The sequence below is a fragment of the Amblyomma maculatum genome, unplaced genomic scaffold (assembly GCF_055883805.1).
Source record: "Amblyomma maculatum isolate TAMU_Amacu unplaced genomic scaffold, ASM5588380v1 scaffold_13, whole genome shotgun sequence".
Classification (NCBI taxonomy): Eukaryota; Metazoa; Arthropoda; class Arachnida; order Ixodida; family Ixodidae; genus Amblyomma; species Amblyomma maculatum.
This window is the reverse complement of record NW_028146738.1, coordinates 12374442-12397983: the sequence shown is the minus strand read 5'-3', so window position 1 is coordinate 12397983 and position 23542 is coordinate 12374442. Positions and strand designations below refer to the sequence as shown.

General features: G+C 45.8%; 1 protein-coding gene across 1 annotated transcript; it reads right to left on the bottom strand.

Moving 5' to 3' along the window:
• Positions 1-495: 495 nt before the first annotated feature.
• LOC146172211 (uncharacterized) lies at positions 496-23215 on the bottom strand. The gene is made up of 3 exons (XM_084586049.1): positions 23089-23215; positions 20123-20272; positions 496-1091 (listed from the first exon to the last, which is right to left on the bottom strand). Exons 1-3 carry the CDS (start codon positions 23200-23202, stop codon positions 702-704), a joined length of 654 nt encoding a protein of 217 aa, XP_084442175.1. The 5' UTR covers positions 23203-23215; the 3' UTR covers positions 496-701.
• Between the last annotated feature and the right edge of the window lie 327 nt (positions 23216-23542).

Here is a 23542-nt window from a genome sequence, read left to right as displayed (position 1 = left end):
TTTCAAAGCTTTGCTGGTGCGCTGCCTCCTCACGAAGGTGAACGAAAGGACATGAATTTTCAGATCAGTCTTCTGGACGCTATGCATTTTCTCGCAATGACCTGGGATTGTATCACTCTTGCGACCATCGTTAATTGTTTCACGAAGTATGGGATTTTCAAATCCCAGACCCGATTCTGATCGATGTCTGGAACAAACTTGGCGTCGACTGTTGCGGCGACGATTTCGTCACTGCGGACAACGACCTTGCTACCCGTAGTCTCCGCACTGATGAAGATATTGCAGAGGAAGCGTCACAACAGCCTGGCATTCCATGCAGTGACGAAGATGATGGCCAAAGCAGTCATGACTCACAGCCGACGGCAGCAGAAACGATGCACGCCCTCGATATTCTGCGGCGCGCCGTGACCTTTGAGTCTGTGTGGCAGAACCCAGCGGTCCAATTTTTCAGCTTTCATAGCTCTCTGCTGTCAGATTTCACGGAAAAGAAGGCGCAGGATATATGCGACTTCTTTCAATGAAAATGAATGGTTCATACATGTTGAAAGGTTTGGAAACTGATTTTGCTCATTTTTTGATGATACGAAATTTCGGGTCATACACAAATTTTCACTTCCCATTGAGTTTCATATCACCGAGATTCTACTGTACCAAGGAATGGAAAGTGTCGCAGGGGGTGGCAGAAAGGTGGACAGATGAAGTTAGAAGTTTGCAAGAGTTAAGTGGGTGCAGCTAGCACAAGATTGGGGTACTTGGAGGAATATGGGAGAGGCCCTCGCCCTGCAATGGGTATAGTCCGGCTGATGATGACCATGCACAGCCTGCACTCGAATGCTGTGCTTATCGCATTTACCAATTCCTGAAGTCCCTTTGCAAAATGGCAGCCAGAGAAGCCAACAGTACTTACGTGGTACAGAAACCTTGATCACTTCCAGATACTCCCAGCTGGTGCAGGGAACCTTCCGCATGCTTGACTGCAAGCACAGCCGCTTATTGGGCAGCTTGGGGTTGACACAGAGCATGCCCTTGGCGCCCGCATAGCGAATCTGCATTGCTGATATGCAGTCCTTCAGTTTTATCGCCTTGTACACCTGCAGGATGCAAGCCACACAGCAGACTCAACATACTGGTGACAGCGGAGTAGTAGTGGACAAGACAGTTTTCATGGACACCACTGCAGCAGCACAATTCTGCCTTTCATCCTTAGGAACTGAACTAAATAAAAGCTTTCTCTCTGGTCTTCAGTGTTGATACTGCACAGAACGTTTCTTGCACCGACCAAAATGTGAGATGGCTGGGCTCAAGCAGATCCGGAAAAATGAAGATGAAGTAGCACTTGGCCTTTATAACAGTTAATTTTCAGAAAAAAGCCAAGTGACCGGAAACTGATGCAAGTTCCTAATGTATCCTCACAACTAAAATCTCGCTAATTCACCCTTCAAGGAGGGACCGGAAAATTGTTCGATTTAATTATCCCAAAGTTTGAATTATCGAATGGGCAGAAAAAACTGCCAAAAACCATTTGCATCAAAGCAATTTTATTTAATGAACACTTGGAATATAGCCGTATATACATTTAAAATGAAAGCTAAATGACAACAATTTCTCTTGGCTTCATCAACTGCTTTGTTTAGTACACTGTCAGCTTTTTCCCCTTGCATTTTTGAGGATGCTTCACCATATGGACGGTGATCCATGCTGTGAAGCGTTTTCACTAATGGCCCCTTTGCATTAAATATGAAAAATATGAAAATAACTGCATGGCACCGTCCCAACACCGAACTAATAAACCAGTGGCACAAGTTGAGATATCTGAAACGGTGTGACCAGGTGATGAGAGTGCCCCGATGGCAACTACAGGATAGAGGTGACTCCCCGACCTTCCTTAAACCTGCCTTAGCATGCACGCCTGAGGTGCACGGGAACCGCGGCTCTATGAAATTCAGGTATGGGGAGGTCAATTTGAACAAGCGATAGCCTAGCGGGTTGTACTTCGACGTGATCGCCCTCTGAATTAACTGATGCAAGCCGGCCCACGCACGAATTACAGTAGAATCTCGGTGATACGAACTCTGCTGATACGAAATTTGGTGTGATACGAATTCATAAAATTCCCCGGCCGAATTGCATTGCATTCAGTGGGCGAAAAATCAGATGTTCCGAACACTTTTTCTTTTCGCTACGGGTGATACGAACTTCGGTATCACGACCGGTCGAGGCCCACGCACACACGCACAGCGAGAAAAGCGTGCGCAGCGGCACAGCACTGATAGCACGGATCACGCACACGCGCGCGAAAGAAGAAAAAAAATTACAGCGGGAAAAAACCGGCTTGGCAACCCGCGGCAGCAGCGAAGTTGGCGAAGGAAGGTGGCGATATCTTGCCCCCCCCCCCCCCCCGCTCTCTCTCTCTCTCCCCTCCCCCCCGCATTTTTTTTTTTTAGTTGTGCGCACAGCCTTGCGGCCCTCTCCACATTTCTCCGCCACCCCGCAGGCCAGGCCCTTCCGCTTTCCGGAGTCTCCGCTGCAGCGGCAACACGTTGCTACACGTTGCTTTGTTTTCTCGTTTGTTGAGGCTGACACCGCATTGATAGCGCGTCGTTTTGTGATCATCTCGGCAACGCGAAAAGGTACATCATGCTGCAATGTCACGGAAGAGAAAGGCGTTGACCTTTAAAGACAAATTGGAAATTTTAAATAAGGTGGACAAAGAGCCCAAGAAAAGGCGCACTGACATGGCCAAGGAGCTAGGCCTGCAGCTGTCAATGTTGTCAACGATCGTTGGTCAGCACGACCAAATTATGCAGAATGTGCAGTACTTCGCGATGAATTCTAAAGAAGCCAAAACCGCCCACCATGTGAAGTTGGAAGATGTTCTTCTAACGTGGTTCAGAGAGGTCACGGCGGCCGGCGTCAACATCGACGGAAAAGTGCTTCGTGAGAAGGCAGCGGACATCGCACTCACACTTGGAATTGGTGACTTTCAGGCCTCCGGTAGATGGATTCACCGGTTCAAGGTGCGTCATAATCTTCCCTACAAGACCGTTTGTGGCGAAGGAAAAAAAGTCGACGCCTGCGCCGTGGAAGACTGGATGACAACCACACTGCCGTCTTACATAGCGGGATATGAGGCACGTGATGTTTTCAATGTAGATGAAGCAGGGCTGTTTTACTATCTCCAGCCCGAAAAAAGTTTGTGCTTTAAAGGCAATGCCTGCCGGGGCGGACAAAAGAGCAAACAACGTATCACAGTTTTGTTTTGTTGCAACGCCGATGGATCGGAAAAGATGCCGCTGACAGTCATTGGCAAATATCAAAAGCCCCGATGCTTTAAGGCAGCCGGTCGATTGCCCTGCGTCTACAAGGCGAACAAAAAAGCATGGATGACGTCTTCTTTGTTTATGGAATTCGTCACGTACCTCGACCGCAAGATGTCTAGCCACAACAGAAAAATAGTTTTGCTGCTGGACCAGTGCACCGCCCATCCAAAACAAATGACACTACAGAGTGTTAAGTGGTGTTCCTGCCCCCGAACGCAACAAGTCATTTGCAACCACTGGATGCTGGGATTATAAGGAATGTTAAGTACCATTTCAAAGCTTTGTTGGTGCGCCGCCTCCTCGCGAAGAAAGAAAGGAAGGACGCGAATCTCCAGATCACTCTTCTGGACGCTGTGCATTTTCTTGCAATTGCCTGGGATTGTATCACTCTTGTGACCATCGTTAATTGTTTCGCGAAGTGTGGGGTTTTCAAATCCGCTGTGGCTACTGCCTCGCAAGTGCCAGACCCGATTCCCATCGATGTCTGGAATCAACTTGACGTCGACTGTTCCGTTGACGATTTCGTCACCGCGAACGACGACCTCGCCACCTGTGGTCTCCGCACGGTTGAAGATATTGTGGAGGAAGCGTCATCACAGCCTGGCATTCCATGCAGTGACGAAGATGACGATGACCAAAGCGTTGATCACCCACCGCCAACGGCAGCAGAAACTATGCACGCCATCGATGTTCTACGGCGCGCCGTGACCTCCGAGTCTGTGCGGGAGAAGACAGCGGCCCAATTTTTCAGTTTTCAAAACTCTGTTATCAGATCTCGCGGAAAAGAAGGTGCAGAAGGATATACGCGATTTCTTTCAAAGAAAATAAATATTTCGTACCTGTTGGAAGGCTTGAAAACGGATTTTGCTCGTTTTTTGGTGATACGAAATTTCGGGTGATACGAAAATTTTAGTCTCCCTTTGAATTTCGTATCACCGAGATTCTACTGTAACAAGTGTCTGACATCATATACTTGTATAGCTGTAGGCCAGGAATACCCTCGTCTCGTCTTCACCGAAAGGTGCAGACACTTTCTTGGAAATGCCTCGAAGTGCTACACTAGCCAGCAGTCCACAGGCACCACCACCACAACCAGACCCACGACAACTGCATGCATTGCACAATGGCAGCAAGCAGTGCATTGGCAAGGCAGACCACCATGCGTACCATGCTTAAGGTGCGAATGATGAGGTATCAGGATGAAGTGACATACGTACCCGGGAAAGGCCTCGCAGCCGACAGACTTTCTAGAGCACCTGTGCAGGAGACTGGCGACATAGAGCTAGAGAGCAATGTCAAAGCTTTCGTCCGCTGCATGAGGACAACTCTCCCCATCAAGCAGCACTGCCTTGAGTGGCTAAAAGAAGCCCAGAAATCCAATCGCGTGTGCATATATCTCCGAGAACACTGCACAAAAGACTGGCCTTCCTGACAAGGTTTGCCCCTGGACGTAAGAGCTTTCTACGAGCATCGTCAACAGCTCACCGTAGAAGACGATTTGCTACTCTACGCAACTCGTGTGGTGGTGCCACTCACATGCATAAAAGAAATCTTGTGCCTTTTGCCCGAAGGTCACTTCAGCATCACGAAGACACAGGCCCACGCAAAGGACTCCGTTTGGTGGCCTACAGTGGCCAAAGATATCGAAACCATCGTAAAACATTGTCAAGAATGTGTCAAGACGTCCAGCAACTGCAAAATGCCGCTTCGGAGTAATTTCAGTCAAGATCATGGCAGAGAGTTGTAATGGACCTTTTCTTGTTCAATAGCCACTGGTGGTTGATTGTGACTGATTACTACTCCAGATACCCGGAACTGACTCGTCTAGAGAAGCTATCATCGAGTGCAGTGATCAATCACTGTAAATCAATTTTTGCCCGACATGGCATTCCAGAGGTGGTGGTCTCCGACAATAGTCCGCAGTTCTAGTCCTCTGACTTCAAGTTTGCTCAAGAATACAGATTCAAACACATCACATCAAGTCCACACTACCCTCAGAGCAACGGACTCGCCGGGGCTGCTGTGAAAATCATTAAAACTTCAATGAAGAAGACTCAAGACCCTTACCTGACCCTCTTATCCTACAGGGAGACTCCATTGAAAAATGGCTACAGCCCCTCTGAACTATTGATAGGGAGGCGGTTAAGGGCAAAGCTTCCTCTTATTCCCAGAATGCTTGTTTGCCATTTGCCAGAGGTCACTAAACTCTGGAATTTTGAAACCCAATACCACGAGCAGCAGCGAAGAAACTAACGACATGGCGTGCGGCAACTTCCCAACCTTCTGGAAGGGGATGAAGTATGAGTGATGGACTTTAAGCGAAAAGAAACCATGGTGGCACCCTCGGGCGAGCCTAGATCGTTTATGGTTGACACTGGAGACGGTACTGTGCGGCAAAATTGAACCCATCTTGTCCCTTTTCTCAAGCCTGCGGAAGAGAAACGAGAGAACCAAGGCATCTATGAGGCTTCTCTACATGGACACACATGAAGGTGACGGCACGGATGTAAGGCTGCCGGAGATTTGTTTCCCCAAGAGATTCACACACAGCTTGCGCGGACGCCTCCCCCCAGCACACAAAGTGTGGACGTTGCGTCATTCCGCCCAAGAGACTGCTTCTCTGTCAGAGGAGATGTAGTAGACAGTAGCTACTATAGCCACTTGCAGTGGCTCGTCTTGGATAGCCTGGGGGATCGCTGCTGTGCGCTCGCAGAAGCTAGAAAGAGCTTCGGGTGCCACGGGCAAGCTGTTGGGGCTTCTCGTCACGGAAGAGGGTACAGCATGCTTCAAATGCTCACTTGAACAGCACGACACTTCCTGCTTCAATGCTGGACATAATGTGGCTGAGTGCTCGCTCCACTGTCGATGGCTCTTTCCTCGACTGCAGCTCGATCTTCCGCACGAGTATGCCAAACGCCATCTCCGACATGAGCACCATCTGGTCCAGGACGTCAAAGGTGATTTGGAGGAGTGCCTTCAAGGCATAGGCACACGAGAACGATAGAATCTTCTGGATGAACTCGCATCGCTTTTGCACAACGAAGTGCGGCCATGAGTCTACTACAATCCCCACCAGCCACTTCTTATCCTCAAAAATATCCATAAAGTATCCAACCTCAAGCAATCACAAAGGTTCTAAATAAAGCCCACTGAAGTACAGTAAAACCTTAACTCTAACTCGCTGAAATCCAAATTACTGGATAATTCGAATAATTTCTGAGGTCCCATAATTTTTATGCAAATTTAACCACGCCATTCAAACAGTGGCCTGCACTCGCCCTGAAAATTCAAAAGTTTTCGGTGCTTTGCTGGAATGCCCGACCCCAATTTCACCACAAACCAATGAAACGATGGCACCTCTGAGCCGTGGCACCACAAAGCGATGCTTACACCTGATATGCATTAGCGCCCTAAGCCTAGACCTACCAACACAGAAAACCACTTTTCCTATTTTTGGTGGAGCTGAAAAGTGAAGCGCCCGTGTGCTGTGCAATATCAGTGCACGTTAAAGAAGCCAAGGTGGCCAAAATTTCCAGAGTCCTCCACTACGCCGTCTAGCATAGCCAGAGTCGCTTTGGGACGACATGAACCAAACCAAACCATAGCAAAGATTAGTGCCGCATTTTTAACAGCTATGGCTTCAGTTTTGTCACACCTAAATTGAGAGCTACTGCTTCGCTGTTTTGCATATATAATTTAACGCCGAAAGTTCACCGAGTTGGTGTTTAGATTAAACAGACATAGTTCTAGCGTGTATCACAGGGACGAAGGGAGAACACAGACACCACAAACACTAGATATTGACTGAATTTATTGACCAATAATCACATATGTATGCAAACACACTCGTGCTTCAAAGTGTCAACAGTTAAACCGCATGCGTGATGGCACTCCTCTCTAAAAACTTCCCTTCCTTTTTTGTCAAAACAACATTTGGCTTGCTCACGCACAACTGCCTCTCCACGTGTATATGGAAGGTTTCAAGTATCTCATGCTCTTTTAAATCGGCGTTTACAGAGATAACACGTCAGCTCATATAGGGAGGATATGCATTTTTCGCTTCTGTGATATGCGCTAGAACTATGCTGTTGCATAATTAACACTTTCCTGTCCATGCCTATTCCCATCGATAGCCCGCTATCAATAGTTTCACGATTCGAATTTTCCTGCTTTCTAAGTGCTCCTTAACGAGTGATGTCATTCAAAGGGAAATAGAAGAACCCTTCTTTCAGTTTTGCTTTTGGTTTTATTTTTTGGTTTGGTTTGGTTTGTGGGGTTTAACGTCCCAAAGCAACTCAGGCTATGAGAGACGCCGTAGTGGAGGCCTCCGGAAATTTCGACCACCTGGGGTTGGTGTTATTTTTTCTGCTGTGCCACGCCCATCCAGGTGGTCTCCAGAGTCACGTGATCGGCGCTCTTGCTTACATCATGGCGTCGACGTCGCGCACTCCTGCTGCGCGGAAACGGGAGTCTCCGCAGTAGTTGACGCATTGGAGAGCTCGTTTTTGGATGCGAATAGAGGCAGTGATGACTCGGAAGACGTATTCAGCTTTTGAAACTTTAGCACTGACAGCGATACATCAAACCGACCCGGAAAAATCAACCATCAATAGCGGGCGATACTTATCGGGGCATGGCTGTCGATGTTCCGGGTCAGTCTGACGTAGTTTCGCTGTCAGTGCTAAAGTCTGAAGAGCTGAATTCGTCTTCCGAGTCATCACTGCTGCTTTTCGCATCCAAAACCAAGCTCTCTGATGTGTCAACTTCCGCAGAAATGACCATTTCTGCGCAACAGGAGTGCATGATGTCGATGTCGTGATGTAAACCAGGAGCGTCGATCACCTGACTCCAAAGACGATCTGGACATACGCGGCATGGCGGAAAAATTTATTCAAAAGCAAACTTGAAAGAGGGGTTCCTCTAATTCCCATTGGATGGTGCCATTTGTCAAGGAGCGCTTCGAAAGCGTAAAAAATTCGAATTGTGAAACCATCGATAGTGGGCTGTCGATGGGAGCTTGAAACCCATTCCAGGGTGATCGTCGCTTTACACCGCAAGCGAGAACATGCACATCTTTGTTCATGTGCGCACACAGCATGAGTGGAAAGTGAGGTTGTCAGGCAGATGGGTGTGCCTACCCTTCTAGTTTTTTGTGAGTGCTATGAATAAATGCGATAATTGCAGCATAGCTCCTTTTGAGTACTGGCCCTGCAGCAGTGGATTCAGTGCCCAGGTTGGGCAGGATTATGTCAGATTGAGACATTATGCCAGAGCTGCATTCGGTTCTACTGGCTACGCGTTGCGCAGGTGTTCATGCCGCTTAGTTGTTCCCCCCAACACTACGTTTGCCTAACCAGTACTGCCCTAGATGGCAGAGCAGGTGATGCGCTCTGCCATCACGCACTCTTCCTCTGTTTTCTGGGCAGAAAATCTTCACTCACGTGCTCTGATGTGTGTTTGGCCTCGTGCTCCACTCAACCATTCGCGCTTGCGGCACAATTTCTCAGCTGGTTTGTTTTGACGCAGCAACGAAACTTTGCTACATTGAATCTGCAATGAAATTTACTTAGTTATACCAAGGATAAAAATACATGGTGTTCTATGGACACAAATTTGTGAAAACATTATTACTTCGTTATATCGAGGTTTAACTGTAACACGTGCTAACGCTGTTTACTTGCGCTAATCAGCAAACAAATGTAGGGAAAATGGCTGCTCGTTCTGAGATGCATACAAGTATACAGAGCCAATAGCCAGTTGTCCACTAAGCTTATTAGATCTTTTTGTACTGATGAATGAAATAATATAATCAGGGAGATAATTGATTAGAAAGTAGAAGAATGAACAACCATATGTAGTACGAAGCCATAGAGATAAATGGTAGTGCTAATTATTGGTTACAATTTTGATTAACTTGCAGTAATGCAATGTGTGGCTATTACCGGCCTACTCTATGGTAAGAAGCAGCAAGTTGCATAATGTCTATATACTACCACACTAAGGGAATGATCTCCAGTGATGTCGAGGCTTGGTTTGGTCACACTTAAAGAGTTTAACGTCCCAGTGCAACTCAGGCTATAAGAGATACTGTGGTGGAGGACTGCAGCAATTTTAGCCACTTGTTCTTTAAGGTCCACCGACATCACACAGCATACAGACTCTTCTCCGTTTCATCAACCTCCAAAAACAGCTGGCACGGTCTGGATTCGATACCGCATCCTTGGGCACAGCAGTCGAGCTGCCACTGCACCACTACAGCGAGGTAGGGGCATTACACAGCATAGCCTGGCAACTTGCCAAGACTAAATGAGTAATCTCGTATAGACCAACACCATGTTTACAAACAAAAGGGGTGCTTGCAGGTACTGCAGAAAATAAGGGGATGACTGTAGGCTTACAGCTTATTGGAACGAATGGAAAAGAAAGATTTCAACAAGTGGTGCAACTTCGGTGTGCCTTCGATGCTGTCCTTCGAAGAAGAGCAACCAGTGAGTAACCGGAGTCAAAAGAAGAGCATTTTTAAAAACACCGCAACATATGGATGTGTAAGTTGGGAGTGCGACCCACAGAAATACATGATGCAAAACTTGACAATGTTTTTCTCGTTTCACAAAGCATAAATGAAGATGGCAGTCGCTAAAAGTTGCCGAGTGCTTTAAAGAAGAGTTTGACAAAGTATGCTACATCATTTACATTTTATATACCTCCATAAATGCGAATAGTGAAGCTGGACATACTCCTGTAAGGTTCACGCATTGCACTGGGTGCCTCCGAATTGCGTGAGCTTCTCGTATAGTTTAACATGCTGCCCCCCCATGCACTAAATTTGCTTACTAATATTGTTCAGCTATAAAGCCCAGACCGCACAGCAACCAAAAACAGTGCTCAAACGCTATGACAATGGAATGAAAGAGGATTGCACACTAGCAGTTGATGGAATAGACAATCACGGCTGCCTTCAGCGTAAAAAAGTGCAACCAGTTTCTGGAAACGGTTATCTGCTACTATAAATGGCTGGTTCCTGCTTATCGTGCCTTCTCAAGACAGTTTTCATTGCTATGGTGTGAACATTTGTATTACTGAAAATGCGTCATGCATGCAGACTACACGAGCAGTTTGCACGATTTGGAGGAGTGCAGAGCAGACAGTGAGCCCTTTAGCGGTACATCTAGCCTTAGAGCACATATTTATCCAGGTGTTTTAAATATAGACTACCTTCGAAACATAGCAAGCTGTTTCGCAATCTTCTTCAATGCACTCGCCAAATGTTAATGACCAATAGTGCCTCCATCGATGCCATGCAAAGCAAAAAAAATGTATCAGTAAATTTTACGATAATATTAAAAACATGCAGTAAACTCCCAGTCGAGCCCACTTACAACGAACCTGAGCGTTACGGGGAATTCGTTCGTTGTATCCAGAAGTTCGTGATATGTGGGCCACTCACAAAAATAGTCGACATCAATGAAAAAAAAATTTATTCAAAAAAAAAGTCTGTGATCTTTGCCTGCCTCGTAAGGGGGGACGGGACCTTTGAAAACCAAAAATTGCGAAACAGTCGATTTTTGGAAAATATATTCCGGTAGTATGTCTTATACACGAGTTTACAAAGGGGTGAAGGGTGCTGCCATATTGGGGAGCTGCGCTGCTATCGTAGCACAGGAAAGTTTTGATGACTTCTCCCCTTAACAGCCCAGTCAAACCAGTTTCTCCAAGGGTTGTAAAATGGTCTATAAACTACCCTTTCTGTAATTATCAATGCCCAACTCCCCGTAGAAATACTCGAAATTAATTATACAACAAGCAGTGGCAGCTGCGGAGCAGCAAGCAAGCGCCGAAAATTCCCAAACTTCGCGCGCGCCATTCCTCTCCCGCCGAACTGAGCGCCACCATCTTGGTTTTGTTTTGTTTGTTAATTCTTGCGCTGCCTTCTGCTACAGTGTTCTAGAAGGCTTTGTAGTGGCAAGAGCAGGGCACGTTTCGCTGGGAGGTGCTGAGGCAAAAAAAGCGGTTGGCCGCGCGCGGTGTTGCCGTCGAACACTGGAGGAGAAAAGTTGGCCGTCTGCTTCGCGCTGGGCAAAGGAGCGAGGAGGCGCATCGCAGTGAGTTCAAGCGCTGCCGTTGGAGAAAAGCGACGAATTCGGCTGGTGGTTGTGTTGAGGTGCAAAACGAAAAAAAAATTGTCAGGAATATTCATGGGGGCGAGAACACAGGGGGATTCCCTCACATGTGGCACCACTAAACAAAAAGGGAGCCGCGAACAAGCAGCCTGAACTGGACACTGCGCGGAAGCATTGCTATCGCCGAAGGTTAGGGTGCGTCGCTGACACGTATAGAGAGTGAAAAACACCTGGAGCAATGAAATTGCGCAACAGTGTGTTTGTTTTTGTTTTTTTATGCCCGCTTTCATTTCTTATTTTGCTTTAATTGGTTCGTTGCTACGGTCGGATACAGCTCAAGAAGAGCGTATGTATCACTGGCAGAGCGTATGTATCACTTCCTTTAATCGAGTATGTGTCATGAACTGAGCAAAAAGCCACATTTAAATTTTTCCCCCTTAAAACAATTTATACGCCACCCACTTTCTCTCTCAATTGCCCTCTTTATTCCCTCCCCATCTAAGCTTGAATTACTAGTGACTCCCTCCGAAGGAGCTGCACCAGTGCTAACTGTTTTCAAAATGTGCGATGTTTACTTAAGGTTGTCAGGTATGTTCTCACTCGTGCGCACTGTCAAGATAAAAATTTACCTGTGTCTTTCTATTTTACATGCGTGCATTTTTATGGCGTATAAGGAACAAGATTTTGGTTATATAATCATTGTTGCAGCAATAAATGTCCGCAAAAATATATTTTCAGTGGTTTCTCAATTTTCATATTTCCCCGTGTAAGCCCTGAAAATTGAGAAAAGTGCCATTAGGTCAGAATTGATTCGTAGCTGTGCGTTTGCACTTCTTTCCATTGCACGGAAATCGGCCCTTCAACCAATGAATAGATCAGAAACATCGTTGATCGTATTACAGAACGAGCTTCAGGCTTGCACCTAAGCTGACCAAACACACCCAGATCAAGCTTCGGTATGGACAAAACTGGTCTTTCTGTTTGAGAAATAAAGTTTATTCCTCTCTCTCTCTCTCTGTCCTTTGTTCTGCAGTTTTACTTCATTGCCGTGTCTCAAAGCAGCGATAGCTGTTTGTGTAGTTGCAATATGTAACCTTATATATTGATTTGTTCTACTTATTACGCCGCAGTCAGAGTTTCGGTACGCTTGTAGATTTATGTTGCGCACAAAATAATTATACCAATTAAATATGGGCAGTAATAATTGTGATGGCCTGTATTGTTTATTGTAACGAGTGTCGGGAAGTTGTATATATTTCACATCGCCACCGATCTGGAAAGAAATTAAATAAAATAAAACTATACCTACTGCAGCCAACTGATTTACTTAAAGAAGTGTAGGAAGCAAGGACCCATTCTGCTTTATGCATCTCCTACAAGGTCAATGTACAACTGGTCGCGCAACTTTGAAGAAAACGCGTGTAGCTGCCTACTGCCAGCGGCATCAACTCGATGATGAGGACTCCTGCGAACTGTGAGGCAAATTACTAGCGCACAGAAAATAAGATCTGCCAGAACTCCAAAGAACTAGAAAGTAAACATAATATTCGCGCTCAGGAATGAATGCAGTTTTTGTTTCTTGCGCAAGAAAAAACGTGTCACATTTTTAATAATATTTCAACTTGTTTCTAACGGCCTCTCTCGGCCACTTATTATCCGCTGCGTAGTTGCCCAAAGCTCAGATATGGCTCAGACCAAAGCTTTTTTCATCCGCGAGATGGGTGCGTCGTCGGCCCCGGTTCAACGTTCATCGTTGCTTGCTGCGTACAGAGTGGGTTATCTGTAACAAACAGTCAGTATTTCATTCTGCTGGTTGTGGTAGAGCTTTACAGCAAGGCGAAGACTGTCTGTGCTCGATGAGAAACTGATTGCCGCTGCATGTGCGCATTTCCGGACGATTGGACAATGCTGCGTCACAGCTCGGCAACTCGGCTCGGCCTCCCAGGCACGTCGCAAAAGTGGTGGCTTGTTTTACGGATACACGTCTGCATGAGCGGCGTATCGCTGCAGTTTTAATTGAGTGGTGAAGGTGAGATTTTATTGCCCCCAAGACGCGTGTCGCATTGCTCAGAGCCTTCCGTTCCGCTCCCTTTGCTGCGTGTTTTGCTTACTGCGTCGTATTACCGCACCAACGTTCGCTGAATGTGCTTTAGCTGTTATTACAGTGATGTTCCTATTGTCAATGGGATCTTTCTCATGAACATGTTAAATGCTTAAGATGTAAATTTGTAACCTCACATTGAGTCCTTTCAGTGGCAAATAAAGCGCGAGCAAAATATGGGAATCATGAACAGGGCGAGATTAATTGGAGCGAAGCTATATCGTAGATATTTTCACTTCTCAGACGCATTAACTTCTAAATACTAGCAATCCCAATTTGAATTGCTTACCTAAGCTCTTACAGGTTGGCGTTCTAGCGCTAGCGTTAGTTATTCCGTTCGTTTGTTTTTGTTGTTCTTTGACGCTGATATGTGTACTTTGTTAGCAAGATCTTTCACCCTTTTATAATCTCACCGCGTCTCGTTTGGAGACCTACGCTCAGGAAATTTTGTTATCACTAGGATTTCATGAAGACCGTGACGAATGAGCGGTGGTCGCTCTCCTACACTTAGATTTCATTGTCGTGAAGCGTCTATGTAAGTAATCGTGAATTAATAAAGCCTGGCTTTCTATGCAGCACAGCTTCACTCATTTATGCCCTTAGTGAAATGCCTCAAGCCATGTGGTTCTATCCATGTGCTTGCCGAATTCACTTGAAGGCCTTTGTTCACAAACGTGCCCGAAGAAATAAGCCCCAGAATGCGTTTACATGACGCGGGACGAAAGACTAGGCTAACGACGACGGAGGCAGAACGATGCTATGATAAGGTGGTTAAAGATGCCGTAACATTTCAGTTAACGTAAAACTTGACAGTAGAAATACATGTCAAGTAAAGTTGGCTGAACAGTTACGGTGTCCATTTTTCTGCCTTATCCGAGCATCGTTCTGCCTCCGTCGTTGTTGGCCTTGTTTTTCGTTCATAAGTAAAAAGACAATCAAATTCCCCGCCAAAAGTATGTTACTGTGACGTCACAAGCAACGTCACGTGTTTGTTGTGCCTCACAGTTCGCAGGGGGCACTGGGAAACTAAAGCCTCGCTCAGAGTCGACACGCAGGCTTCTATGGGAGTTACGCTACCATTTGTTCTTCTACCATGTCTCCTATGCCAGCCAGGCGAGAAAAAAGCAAGAGAGAAAGCTTAGGAGACGCTTGCTCAAGTGTTATTTTTGACTTTTTTTTTTTTTTTTTTGGCATGGTAGCGCCTTCTAAACAACCTTCCATCCGCAAGTTTTTACTTTTTGTTAATGTTGGGTTTTGGGGAAAGGAAGGGTGCAGTATCTGTCACAGTTCTCGGTGGACGCCTACACTTACAATCACCAGCATGCAGTCGGAGGTACGTACGTATATGTCGTCAGGATTATAATCCATATCGCAGACTAGCCTTCAACTTGTCTAGCAAATGGATACTAAGTGGGAAACAAAATGGTATGACACCACCCTGAACATTGTGCAAAAAAAAAAAAAAAAAAAAGATTGCGGCACAGTTCTTATATGTTAAATCATCACAGCTATGTAACCGAGTTCGATTAAATGGGTCTGCAAGGCTATTTTGCTTTTATTTTTTGCTTCCCACTGATTTTGAGCGTTAAACCCAGGGCAATGCTAACACCGGATTTTCTGTGACACGGGGCCCTTACTTTATTGTGTAAAAAGCTGGATGTTTATGATATAACGCCACAACGAACGCTGCGATTGTCTGATCGGCCCTCGTAGCCGCGCGTACCGGCGGCGGGACGACATCAGCTCCAGAAGTCGACACCAGAGCCACGTCACGGCAACCGCCTAAAAAGCCTCACCCGGAGGGCGCCGCTTTTGCCACTACAAAGCCTTCTATTACACTGTACTTCTGCCAACCTTGGCGACGGCGATGGCGCCGCGGTCGAGGCGTGGCTTGCTTCAGATTGGAAGCCTCGCAGAGGCTTTAAAGTTTCCCGCGCTCGAATTCAAGGCTGCGATTAGGCAAAGCGTGCGCTCCGCTAGAATGCGGGGGATCGAACGATCGCTATCGGCTGCTGCGCCCGCTGACGCGTCGGTCTCCGCCGGCTACCTCCCCGTGTCGTCTCCGGCTCTTTGCTGTCGTTGGCTCAGCTGTCTTTGTACTTCGTGAATCGTGCGTTCTATTCCTCTGAATGGTTTCGAGCAACGTGTAAACATTGCGTGGTCACTCACGATGCCTCAAGATGCGACACGCGTTCAATGCAGGCTTGGCAAGTTTTTTTGTTTTTTTTCTCCGTCTTGGCACTTTAGTTGCCGTGTCGCCGCTCTTCCGCGCCTCCGCCGATGCCGCGAAAGAAAACCCGAGAAGTCGCTTGCCGCGTTTGGGCCGCTCCTCATTCCTCCGGCGAGATGCCGCGAGAGATAAACCGGGAAGCAGCTTGCTGCATCTGCACCACCCCTCATGCTTCGGGCGAAATGCCGCGGGGGAATCGGAAATGCGATTGTCGTGGCTTGCAGAGCAAGTACAGGATCGATGGATCTCAGCATGCGGAAAGTGGTCCACGGTGCCAAGGCGTTCGCTGTAGCCGATCGGCTAGTCGCACATATGTTTGTTGTAGCCGAGACAGAGTGCCATAGCCCTAATGTATATTTTGACGGTCGCACTGGACTTGTTTGTTATAAGCGAGCGTTCGTCTTAAGTGGGGTCGTTATAAGTGGGCTCGACCTCGCGGGGTTTTAAATATAGTCGAGTTTGAAATTATATTTTGTCCTTTCACAACTTAGTTCCAGGATGTTCACGACTACTCTTCACAAAGGGACAGCATCCAAGGAGCACTGCAAAATCAGAAAAGCTGCTTAGTAGAGGTATTTAACTTCTAGCTCCAGTTGGCTCAGCTGGGTGACAACTCCACAGTGTGATGTTGGCAAAGCCCTGGACCATCTGCAAGTCTCGAAATCACAAGAAACTTTTACTCCCACGAATCTCATGGTCATGTCATGAACACACCAATCACATGAGCATCCTCTGTACAGGTTGGGTGCTCACAATTATTTCTGTGGAAACCTTGGGACAATTATAAATTTCAATCTGTGAATGTGTTAACTCCTCCCAGCTTTCCTTCCTAAACTTATTTATGTAACTTCAGAGTGCGCACTCCTCCCATGCAAAACTGCTCACTGTCAGGCTTTTCCTTTTTTTTGACAATGCACTCTCCAGCATGCTCTCTTTGATCAAGACAGCTGTTCAAGATAGCTTTTCATTTTCATGATATAATGGAAGTCACCCTGATGCGATGACAGTCGCGAAAAATGGCGACAAACAAGCACACATAAGGAAAAGGGCTCAAAGCTTTGCTGACCAAGTTTATTGCTATGATTACACAGGAACAGGCATGCAAGGGGGACATTGTGGAGGGCATATCACTGCAAGATGCGTGCCAGTGAAATTTTGTAGGCCACAACGGTCACCCTCCACCAGCAAACAGGTTTATAGTATAGTGTGATCCGTGATTCGTCACCGTGATCAAAGTCCTTCAATACCATTTATGGTCATGAAACTTCTCATTCACTCTATGGGAGAGCTTGGTACGCTGCCAAAAGCGGCCGCACAGTGATGGTGGCATCGATTGAGGCGCATGCTTTACTGCCGGTGGAGAAGGCAGCCGTTGCTTTGTGGCATGAGCAAGTATTTTCTTAATGTGGTGTATTAAAAGGCATAGTGCTGAAATATGTGAATGCGTATGTTGTGAGAACGATGCCGTCATCTTGCGAGAGGCTGCCACTCCAGCTACAGGAGCAACGACAAAAAGATGTCTTTTTTTCGTTTCCCATCGGATGCCTAGCTGCAACAGAAGTGGCGGCACGCCATTTCCAGAAAATAAGTTGCTGGCATCTTATCTGATCCCCCAAATGTATGTGTTCGCGAGAAGCATTTCAACACCATAGACATCATCCGGTATGACGAGTCTGCAGTGAACAGGGAGGTTGGGTCTCTGCAACGAGACCAGCCGAAGCTGAAGCCTGATGCTGTTTTAAGAATATCTCAAGAGCTTCCGTGGTATTTGACCAACACTAAACCATGTTATCGAGCATCTCCAAAGCGCCGCCATATTGCATCAGATGCCAGCATTGCAGTTTATGCTCCCAATACCTCATGCACGAGTAGTCTGACAAACAACGATTCTGGTACTGCAGCCAGAGTCCATACAGGTAAGGGTGGTAATAAAGCCTCCCAAACCATCAAGATGTTGCACAAACCAAGATGCGCAAACTTAAATTGGTGCTCCGCAAGAAGAGTGCCAGCTAAAGCTTGCTAAGCAACAGCACGTGCGAAAAAAGCTGAGAAATCTAGTTGACAGTTTTCAAAAGCATTTGCAGTGTGAAAAAATAATATTCGACCAATGCTTGATGAAGGCTAGTACAAAGTCTGCAAAAGCTGTGCAGTATGTGCAAACAGTGCTCTTTCTTGGTTTGGACAATAACCAATATAAAATTTGCGCATTCACAGTGCACTGCCTCAAAACTTAGTTATACATTCAACCTTCCATTGAAATCACACGACGGTTACAGCCGAGCACTCCGAAGTTTAAAACATCGTTAAAGCTATGGCTAGGACAGGCAGGTACACAAGCTGTGCGAACAACCCAAGCACGGAGCGAATCTAGCGAGCACCATATGCTAATGCAGCCACTGCCTTACCGCGCACTATGCAGGAGTAACACTTATGTCTCAGGTTAAAGAACACACCACACCTATCGGCACAGTTTCAGTGTCGCATTATAAGCATGAAAAGTCCCCACACCACAGCCAAACGATCAAGGGTGAAGATTGGGCTGTGGTTCTGCCGGCAGAGCTTTTCCTATAAGCGTCAGGCGGACTACTATTTTGGGCCTGCAGCGGATACTGAAAAATTGTGATCAATTTCACTTAATGTAATGAGAAGAGGAAATAACTGCATGGGTGTGAATGAAAGTGTCCCGGGTGCAACCGTACCGTACGCCGCCGCGCGGTCTCCTAACACCTCAATCGACGATCGCGCCCCTGGCGGCCACTCTTGTCCATGAACCAGACATCAGCGGCAGTTTCATGACCGTTGGAGTATTGAAGGACTCTGCCATGGCCCACTACCGTGCGTCCCGATGCAGCAGGTCTATATACTGACGTCCAGCATGTGCGCCATCTATAGGAGTCAAGGGGATCTGGGCATTGCAGTGGAACGCGAGGTGGCAGATGATGACAACATATTGTGGTACATTAAAACCTTCTGTGATGAAGGCTGTGGGCCCTCCTGTAACAGGGCTATTGACACTGCTTTCACTTCTTTGGTCCAAAAGGGAGATAAGATTGGCAGGACCCTCTTTAACAGCAAGGGCTGGAAGGCCACATTGCTTGTTTATGTGACATTGATGTTGGTGTAAGTGAGAAGGGGAGAAAGCAGGTGCATACTGATTCATCCCAACACAGTAAAGTGACGCCTAACATAGACAAATGAGGGAACGTGTGCAATGAAGCAGAATGCTTGTGACACGTGGACGCATGTTTGTGCATGAGGCACCACTCCGACAAATACTCAGGGTTATACCCTCGTGAAGCACGCAAGTTATTACGGGCAGTGTAGTGCACTTTACATCTCAAAAGACACTTCAAACTACACAGTGCTAAATAAGAAAGCATAGTGCCCTTGCAGGTGAGAAATTGGCAACTATAAAATATTACAAAAGAAATATATGCACCTCCATGTCTAAAGTTCAGAATACTGCTTTCTAATATAGCACAACGCCAAAAAATTACTAAAACTTGATATCGTGCCATTAATCGGATACTGCATGCCAGTAAATATCACAAATAAACTGAAAATGGCTTCGCCACAGTGCCAGAACAAAACTTAATTTGGAAGTTGCATACATATTTATATCACGTTTTTGTTATGTGATGTCTTGCTTGTCGTTATCATAAAACAATTACTATCATAAAACAAAATAAAATACATACAAAACACGTATGTCAACTTGTATGCACATACATTCTGTGACGAAGAAATTGCTGCCTGCAAGGCTACAGACAGCCCTCAAAGTTTATTCTGTGAACGTACTCTCACTCGAGTGCACTTATGCTACATCGTTTAAAAGAGGCAGAGTGCACTTTTCGTGAGTGACACTCCCCACAAGTGCGCTTTAACTTACGAACTTATAAGGGCTATTACTAAATGTGACGACTGAAACAGCATTTCGAAAAGCATCAGCTCTCAGTGAAACTGAAATCCCCACAATCATAAATATGTAGCCTACTTTGAATTTTACAGTACCACACGCAATACTTCTATGTGCTCCTCTGATCACTTTTTCAGTTCCATGATACTAATTTTTGAATTTTCAAAGATTAATTTTTTTCTATGTTCAACTTCGAACCTTCGTAATCCACTTCCTTTTTCATATTTTACACCTTGGTATGTACTACCCAAGCAATGTTTGATTAGCTACTTTTCTCCTCTTCGCTCTTCTTGCACGAGTAGTATTCTCTTCACATTCACCTTTCATACTTTTCTTTTGAATACCCCTCCCAAACTATCTCACGTGCATCAGGTTAGCAGTTAAGGTAAAAATGAACTAAGCCCCATGCAGACCAGTTCAAAACTAAACCCCTACCTGCTGGTATTTGTAAGACTGGTTGAACATCATAGCTGACCACTGAATTATGCAGTCCATCTGGTATATGGGCTCTTCGTAGAGGTTCTTCACCGCCTTCCTGTACACATCGCTGAGCCCAAATGTTGTTCCAACATCCCGTAGGGGTGCCTGCAGCACAAAGAATACCCGGTAGGCCGTAAGACGCCAGTCGTGACTCTCCTCTTTATCCGAGACGAGCCACGACAGCTGGAGCTTCAGCTGTGACGGCATTTTGCACAAGCAACAAGAAATCACATAGCACAAAATTGAGTGAGGAGCAACGTCAAACCAGTTAGCCAAACTGTCAGCCTTTCTAGGGACACCAAAGAAAGACTGAAGCTGCAGCTGACAAACAGGCTGCTGCCATAGAAAGCGGTGGTTACTTAAGCTAGGTAATGTGAAAAAAGAGAAACAGAGGCATCACCTGCCACGACCACCTTTTGCAAGGAAACTACAATCACATCACTGCAGTTTTTTCATTCCAGATCTGTGACACAAGGTTCCTGCATCATTTCCAAATCATGACAGGGATCATAATTTGGATTGCATGGCAGAAAAGAAAAAAGGAAGTGTTCAAATGTTGAGCTAATTTAGGTTACACAAAACTCTATATCACCAATTTCTTCTTTTTTTTATTTTGCCATGAGCACAAAACAAATTTGGTGAAATTGCCCGGAGTGCCAATTTATTAACTGATACTATAACAAGAGCCTTGATGCCCTTAGTCCACTGTGTAAAAGCAGAAAGCTCTTTAAAAAAATAACAGCACGAACGACGGGGATGAAGGCTAGAGAAACACAGGACAAGCATCCCCGTTGTTCGTGCTGTTATTTTTTTAAATATATCACCAACTCACCCGCCTAGCTATCGTGCAGAAAGCCCACCACAACCATGAGCAGCACAAATATTTTTTAAAAGTGCCATTATCGCATAAACTGATATGCATTTGACATGGTCGCAGACATTAAATATATTTGCCAGTGCTTGGCAGAACAATGACAGTGAAAGCTGGATCAGTTTGGAAAATGAGCACCGGTACAAGAGCTGCTATAAGGCATGCATCATTAACAGCACCACATGGAATGCAACTGAATTGCTCGTGTATTGTACACAGCGGATTACACATAAGCCTATATACTGTATATGAAAAGCCCTAAAAACATGACAGCTCACACAAAGTCAGGCCCAAACTCTCCTCCTCTCTCATTTCCTCTAAGCATACCTTGAATAAGGTCCTCATCCTCAGTCGGAATATACTGAGGCAGGGCGAAGGTCTCTCCCATATTCCTCCAATTGACCCGGTCCTGTGCTGCCTCTGTCCACTTGACCGCCCCCCAAACTTCTCAGCCCCATCCACCCACCTATCTTTCTGCCGCCCCTTGCTACGCATTCCATCCCTTGGAATTCAATTTGTGCCATGCATATCCGCAGCAGCTGACATGGAACGTTATGTGTTACTGTGATTGTCACATAGAAGGTTATCTAGTGGGAATGGGACCTTGTAATAACTCTCTTACACAACCTATGATAAAGTCCTCGTTAAGGTAACCAGCAAACAAAATGTAGAAAAACTAAAAATCTCTCATGTGCTCTTTCGCATCTATTACAGCAACTGAGGTAATTATTCCTCCCACATTTCAAGAAGTAGGATTGCACCTAAAATGAAAATGAGGCAACGGAGCACGTCACATCAAGAATTACGAGCCAAGGCTTACAGACACATCTTACAGTATTTGATTTTACTGGTGTGCAGAAAAACAATGGAAAGAACAATGTCTGCTTGTTCCAAAGGCAAAACTGCTTCTTTTGTAGAGCCTTGCAAGGGTGTTTTTATATGAACAGAAGCTACAGGCAATTTTCAAGGATAAGAACCTCAGACATACAGAGGAAAAAACCTTAAATCTCCTCCTCACCTGAAAAACAGCTCTACGCACGTTACACTGCCCTGGAAAAACAGCTACATTTTAACTTTAAGCACACCTCAACAGAATGGTTCTGCAGAAGATCAGTCTTAAGCAACTCTGCATTCACATCTCAACTGTTTCGATTTTGAAAACGAAGAAAAGGATAAGGTGTTTAGCTGCAGTCCTTGCAACTTCAATACTTTTCTTAAGATGCCCGTATGTGGCATTCGTATATACAGCGAGGTTGACTTCAGACATGGTATTTGTGCAAAAAAACACACACAAGACAAGGTACAGGATGAGTGCAAGCACGACAAATTTTCCCTCCTTGTCGGCCTGCATCAGTTGCAGGTCTTGCTTCCTGAAGAAATGAAGCACAGCTACCATTCTTGTTGCATCCTTGCAAAGGAAGGCTTGACAACAGAACTCGAGTATCTATGCCTTCTTAAAGGCACCTCTGCTGATTTTTGATACCTGTTTTTGTAGCCACTCTTCGATTCACCTCCTTGATTCAAGAAGGCACAAATGTGAAAAAATTTTAAGAATTCCAAGTTTATGCTTTCAGAACTATTGCTCCTGTGCATTATTTGCATCAGGTTGCCTTAACACAGTTGCTATTGCACTAATGTTACAAAACATTTTAATTCTCCAACCATGCTCTAACCTGCATTTCTGCACTTAAAAAAGAAGCATTGGGCTTCTAAGTGCTTTCATGCAGAAGACTTATTTGTGTCCCCTTTTATGTACAGAGGTTCTTAAAGGAAATTCACATTGTTTTTCAGTGAAGAAAATTTCCTCTTCAACAGCGCACACAACACTACATGCAAGAAATTAAGCAAAGAGCAGCGAGCCAGGAGAACACTCGTTTATCCGTCTACTGCATGCAGACGTGGAGAAATATAATTGAATAATAATTATTGGTTCAAAGGAAGGGAAATGTGCAGTATCTGTCACACTTGCTCTGTGGACACCTGAACCATGCCGTAAGGGAAGGGAGAAAGGGGAGCCAGTAGTGGAGGGCTACAGAGTAATTTCGACCACCTGGGGATCTTTAACGTGCGCTGACATATAACAGCAAACGGACTCCACTTTATTTCGCCTCCACCGTGATCGAACCCGGGAACAGTAGTCGGGCATGGTACCACTGCAAGACATGGAGAAAGCATTAGGCAACAATATGGAATTCAGAAGCATCAAATATTAAACTGAACACGATGAAAGGGTGTTATGTCAACCCAGAATACATGTGTTGTGCTCAGGATGTGTTGTGTGTTGTCGATTTGCATGCAGTGTGATGGATACAAAGGTGTCAGGCTCACGTTGGGAAAATATTTTTCTTATTCTTACAACGCAAACATATGTTTGCATCTATAGGCACCGTGCAAAAACCCAGAGGGCAGCACTCGCGGTGAACAGGCAGTGCCACGAGTGAGCGCCGGAACAGTTTGATAGGGAGACGCGCGGCCGGCGCAGCCGCCTGGGCTGGGCGCGCGCT

Coding starts and splice junctions, on each gene's coding strand:
- LOC146172211 (XM_084586049.1), bottom strand. CDS start 23,202: ATGTCTTGCAGTGGTACCATGCCCGACTACTGTTCCCGGGTTCGATCA. Junction 20,273..23,088: donor CGCACGTTAAAGATCCCCAG/GTGGTCGAAATT, acceptor TTTGTGCTGCAG/GCACCCCTACGGGATGTTGG. Junction 1,092..20,122: donor AGTCTTACAAATACCAGCAG/GTAGGGGTTTAG, acceptor TGCATCCTGCAG/GTGTACAAGGCGATAAAACT.